Consider the following 4,945-nt stretch of genomic DNA (forward strand, 5'->3'; position numbering starts at 1 on the left):
TAGTCTACCATAAATTTAAATTTTACTTCCATTCTAAAACTCAGTAACATATTTAAAATATTAAATTACGATCAATTTAAAATGAAAGTTGAATTATATTATTACCACTAATAAAAAATTAAAGTATTGTTTTTCTTATTTTAACATTTCATTTTTTACATAATTTATTTTTATTTTTATTTATATAAACTTTCTATTAATTAAATAAGTAACATAAATATGCACTAAATGAATGTTTTAAATTTATTTTAATGTTTAAACAAAAATGTGGCTTAGGTGGATGCTTAGGTGGCATCATGGGAAGAGAGAAAAAGCTAACTTTATATATATAGATATAGATTATACAGTTTTATAAATAAAATAAAAATAAAAAGACAGCCGTGCGGTAGCACATAATATCCTCTAGTATTTAATTAAGTTTAATTAGTTAAAAATTATATATGTCAAACTAAAACGTGTTTGGGATAAAATCTTACAAAAGGGAAATATAGAGTGGAGCATTGGCTCCAACTAATCCACCTAAGTCCATCTAGAGCGCATCCAAACTAATTGGTAAAGAGAAAATTTCAATATTTGACACACATATAAGGTTAGTGACACTTTACACAATATTTGAGACCCGTTAGTTCCATCATCATTAGTCTCTATAGGTTAGCCCTGGGCAAAATATTCGTTAGATTCGCTTCGCTTCGATATTCGTTTCGATTCGATTCGAAAAATACAAATATCTATAAGATGTTGAAGTGAAACAAATATGAAAATGTAGTATTCGTAAAAACCGAAGCAAATAACAAATATTGATTTTTTTAGTGCCGAATATCCGATTCGCTTCGTATATTTATATATATATGTATAAATATAAATCATTATATAATATGTGTATTATAGATTTATGTTTATATTTAATAGGCTTATTATTCATATTGCTATATTTTGGCATGTTGGGCTTTTTGCTAAATGTTGCTCTTAAACAAATAAAACTTTATTAAAAAAAATTAATATCAAAAAAAAATTATATGTGTTTTTTGCTAATTGTTGCTCTTAAAATGTTGGTAAATGTACTACATATTTTTAGTTTCAAAAAAAATTATATGGGTCGAGGCGAAGCGAAGCGAAGCGAAGCGAAGCGAATAGTTTGCGAATATTACAAAAAATACTCGAATACTCGAAGTTCCGAATACTCAAAAATTTACGAATCGAAGCAAATACCAAAATCAACTATTCGGTCGAAGCGAAGCGAATAACAAATATCACAGATTTTCCGAATATTCGCTTCGTGCCCAGGGCTAATATACGTTGTCTTACAAAAACGTTATTTTATAGGACACGAAAGTGAATTGAGAAAGAAAAAGAAAAGTCAATTCTCTTCTTAAAATGAGGATAAGATCCAAATTCATCAAAAAAAAAAAATAATAATAAATATAAGATTTCTGACATCTGATAATTAATGTCTCCAACGAGTTGTGAAAATGTCTCTAACATTGACACATCTAACACGTCTCTTTTAATCGTCTCTCTATTCCCTTTTAGTTGTCTTAACGATTATTTAAGTTATTGAAATGTCGTCATTACCTTTTAATCACTATGATGCGTTGCTACCTTACAACTTTCTTTCACTTGTGACATTGTAATTTGTTGCGTGAGAAAACACATCTTTCTATATTTCGGATAAGAGGACCATTTTGATAAGTGGGCAGAGAGTCGTCAAAATACTTTTAACAGAACCTTTAATTCATTTAAATTCTTTTACATTCCTTACTTGAATACTCCATTACCCAGTCCTAAACAGAAAAAACAAAAAAAAAAACACAGAAATCATCTCAACATTTAGTTTCCCCAGTAAATGAGTCTAAGTCTCCTGCGATTTCCACAACCAGTCATATCTGTGTCATCATCAACATTATTTTCCTCATCACCATGCACCTCGTCATCATCCTCATCATCCTCATTATCCTCGTTATCCTCGTCATCTTCTTCATCCTCCTCATCTTCTTCATCCTCCTCATCTTCTTCATCATCATACGAGATCACATCATCATCCGATCCATATTCATCAAATATCTGTCCTCCTGTTGGATCAGCTGAATCCAACATTAATTGATCGTATTCCTCTTGAACAAACACTACCTCCGCAGGCCTGTCCAAAACAAAGCCAAATTACAATTTTTCTACAAATAGATTACTGTATTTTAGTAATGAGAGAAAGAAAATTACATTTCGAAGCTTATGTTAATGACCATATCAGCTCTTGAAGTCACTAGACCATGAAGATTGATCCTTGTTTCAAACCCTTGGAGCAAGTTACCATGGTGTTCAGCTCCAGTTACAACCTAGAAAACACAAAAAAAGAAAAGGAAAACAGTCAAAACATACAACTTCACCTAGGATTGCTTACTTGGAAGCAGAAAATAAAAACAAGCAAAAATATTTGCTTACCAGCTTCTTCAACTTGCGAAAGAAGGCTCTTGTTCCAGAAAGTCGGTCAATAAACCTTCCAAGTTGAACCTGCATAATGATTCACCGTAGTTAATTAAAAGCATGATATCGATTATTAGACAAAAGTAAAAGTATCATGCGTACCTCCAATAGATCTTCACATCTGCGAAGTAACAAAACTTTAAGACAAAGGTCATACTCCACGGTGTCACTGCACAAGAATAAAAGAATTAAGGCTCTTTCCTCAAAAGCTCAAAAACTAAAGAAAAAGGAGTATCAAGACTCACACAAAACAAGTCCCTGTAAATCCTTTTGAATGAGATAGATCTAAGCTGAGAAGCTTCTTAAATCCCAGTAAGATGGTAACAATTTTCGGGTCAGACAAGTCTACGCCAGAGAGACCAAGAACAGTGATCTCTGGGCAACTTGTCACAAACAACTGCAAAGTAGCTTCAGCAACTTCTGTCAACAATCCATTACTTGGACTGTCACACTTGTATTCTAACAGCTTCACACCATTGCAATGCAAAGCTGCCATACGCATCACAAATTCTAGAGGAATACGCCTAAAAGAAGAAACAGAAAAACCAATCATTAGGCATATTTCAAATTCCTTTTAGAAATCCATATGACACTAAACAATACAGCAAACATTCAAACTCAGCTAACATTTTTGCATTTGTTTTTAGAAAGCAAACTTACGGTAGACAAGAAATCACGATGTTGGTTAGCTTGGGGCAGCCAGCAAACACTGTTGATAAAACCTCATGATTGATAAGCATTAGTTTCACCAACTTCAGTTTTGTCAAACTCCTCCTGATGCAAACAAGAAAAACAAAAAAAAATACAACAAAACAGTTAGTTATCAGATCAGATGATAATAGTATATCCTAAAAAAAGTTATCCAAAAGGAAAGGAAAAAAACATACCCAATTAATTGGAGTGGCTCCAGAAAGCGTTTGGTGTATAATCCACTAAGATTTACCTGATTGGAGCTAAAATCAAATCCTACCGCAAGGGACTGTGCCTTCCCATGACCCCTCCTCATGCACATAAGTGCAAGCAGATTTTCTCCATATCGTTTATTACATAAATCAATGTGACGATAAGACAGGGGACGATTTGCTGCAGCTTTGAAGAACTTGCAAACGCACTCTGCAATTGCAACTTCGGAGCTGGATAGATTCGACATAACCTGAAAAATAAATGTATATGTCAGAGAACCATCAAAGTATTCACCTGAACTAAGGTTTCATAATGGTCTGCATTTTTTGCATGAATATAAGAATAGTAAATCTATATATATATATATATATATATATATATGTGTGTATAACATCTAACCTGCGCTGTTAAGTCTAGTGGAAGACGCCATTGTGGCGGATTTGGTGGCGGCTTTTGTGGCTGATTTGTTCCTTCTGAAGGATTCGGCTTGTAATTCTTGTGGTAGTACCCTCTGAAGCGGACTGGTGAGTAGGCAGAATGCCCAAGCGTGAACTTCTCTGACAGGTACAACTCAACTGTAGCTGGACGCTGGTCTGCATAGCTGAGCTGGTCATCATAGCTGAGTTTGCCAATGATGAACTCCGCTTTGGTTTGATTAATACCCAAGTAGAGATCATCTTCAGAGTTGGCAATCCCACAGAAATCATCAGCGAAAACGACTTCAGTGATAACCAGCCAGTGCCCTGGATCAACAGTAATAAATCTACCAGGAGGCACCACTAAACCTAGATATCAGAAAATTAAGATGCAATGAAAAACTAAATTACTTTAAAGCACTAATAACATAAAGAAGCATCAGATGAAGACTTACTCCATTCAGCCTTTTCAAAATTCGAAAGCAGCATCTCCAATTTCCTTGATGAAGACCTCATTGCTGCCTCTGAATGCACAGCTTGACGATCCGAAGAAACAGCAGTCTCAACATCCATGTCGTGTTGATCAGAGGATGATCCCAGTTCAAGCTCTCTAGATTCCGACCCAGGCTCACATCCCACAGTAAGCACATGCAACTTCATGCCACGGTGAGGGTTCTGAAATTCCTGAATAAACGTCTCAGGACAGTCAATACACAAAACAATATAGTACCAGAATACTATTAACAGGGGAAAAGTAAAAGAAATGAACATGGATACAGCAAAACGTGAACTGAAAGACCATAGCATTTAAATAACGACACCTTTTCTGTATTAAGATTTTGAAACATTTGATGAATTGCAAAAGGATGTTCACCTTTGATAACAATGATCTACACTTTTCTAGCTTCCACGAGGCAGGAAATATGCTGGAAGAAGGAAACAGAAACTCACAGACACCCTCAGCGGAAGGTAGCATGTTGAAGTTGAAAGAATCAGGCTGCAAAGGAAAAGAGTTAAATGAACATCAAGGAAACAGGGGAACAAAACTAACATGGATACAGCTAAACGTGAACAGAAATACCAGAGCATTTACTTAATGACACCTTTCCGTATTAAGATTTTGAAACATTTGATGAATTGCAAAAGGA

At 34.5% G+C, this 4,945-nt stretch overlaps 1 protein-coding gene across 7 annotated transcripts in view; it reads right to left on the minus strand.

Annotated features, from left to right (window-relative positions):
- Window positions 1-1,699: 1,699 nt before the first annotated feature.
- LOC17889188 overlaps window positions 1,700-4,945 on the minus strand; it is a 10,352-nt gene continuing 7,106 nt past the window's right edge. For all 7 annotated transcript variants that reach the window (XM_023785201.1, XM_023785200.1, XM_023785196.1 and 4 more), the window contains 10 exons: window positions 4,672-4,794; window positions 4,253-4,481; window positions 3,781-4,166; window positions 3,366-3,631; window positions 3,139-3,252; window positions 2,724-3,002; window positions 2,581-2,647; window positions 2,437-2,505; window positions 2,215-2,330; window positions 1,700-2,137 (listed from right to left, as the gene is read on the minus strand). In XM_023785201.1, coding sequence (XP_023640969.1) covers window positions 1,828-2,137; window positions 2,215-2,330; window positions 2,437-2,505; window positions 2,581-2,647; window positions 2,724-3,002; window positions 3,139-3,252; window positions 3,366-3,631; window positions 3,781-4,166; window positions 4,253-4,481; window positions 4,672-4,794 — 1,959 coding nt within the window. In that variant the 3' untranslated portion in view covers window positions 1,700-1,827. The remainder of the gene's footprint in view (window positions 2,138-2,214; window positions 2,331-2,436; window positions 2,506-2,580; window positions 2,648-2,723; window positions 3,003-3,138; window positions 3,253-3,365; window positions 3,632-3,780; window positions 4,167-4,252; window positions 4,482-4,671; window positions 4,795-4,945) is intronic.

The sequence above is a fragment of the Capsella rubella genome, unplaced genomic scaffold, assembly GCF_000375325.1.
Source record: "Capsella rubella cultivar Monte Gargano unplaced genomic scaffold, Caprub1_0 scaffold_4, whole genome shotgun sequence".
Lineage (NCBI taxonomy): Eukaryota > Viridiplantae > Streptophyta > Magnoliopsida > Brassicales > Brassicaceae > Capsella > Capsella rubella.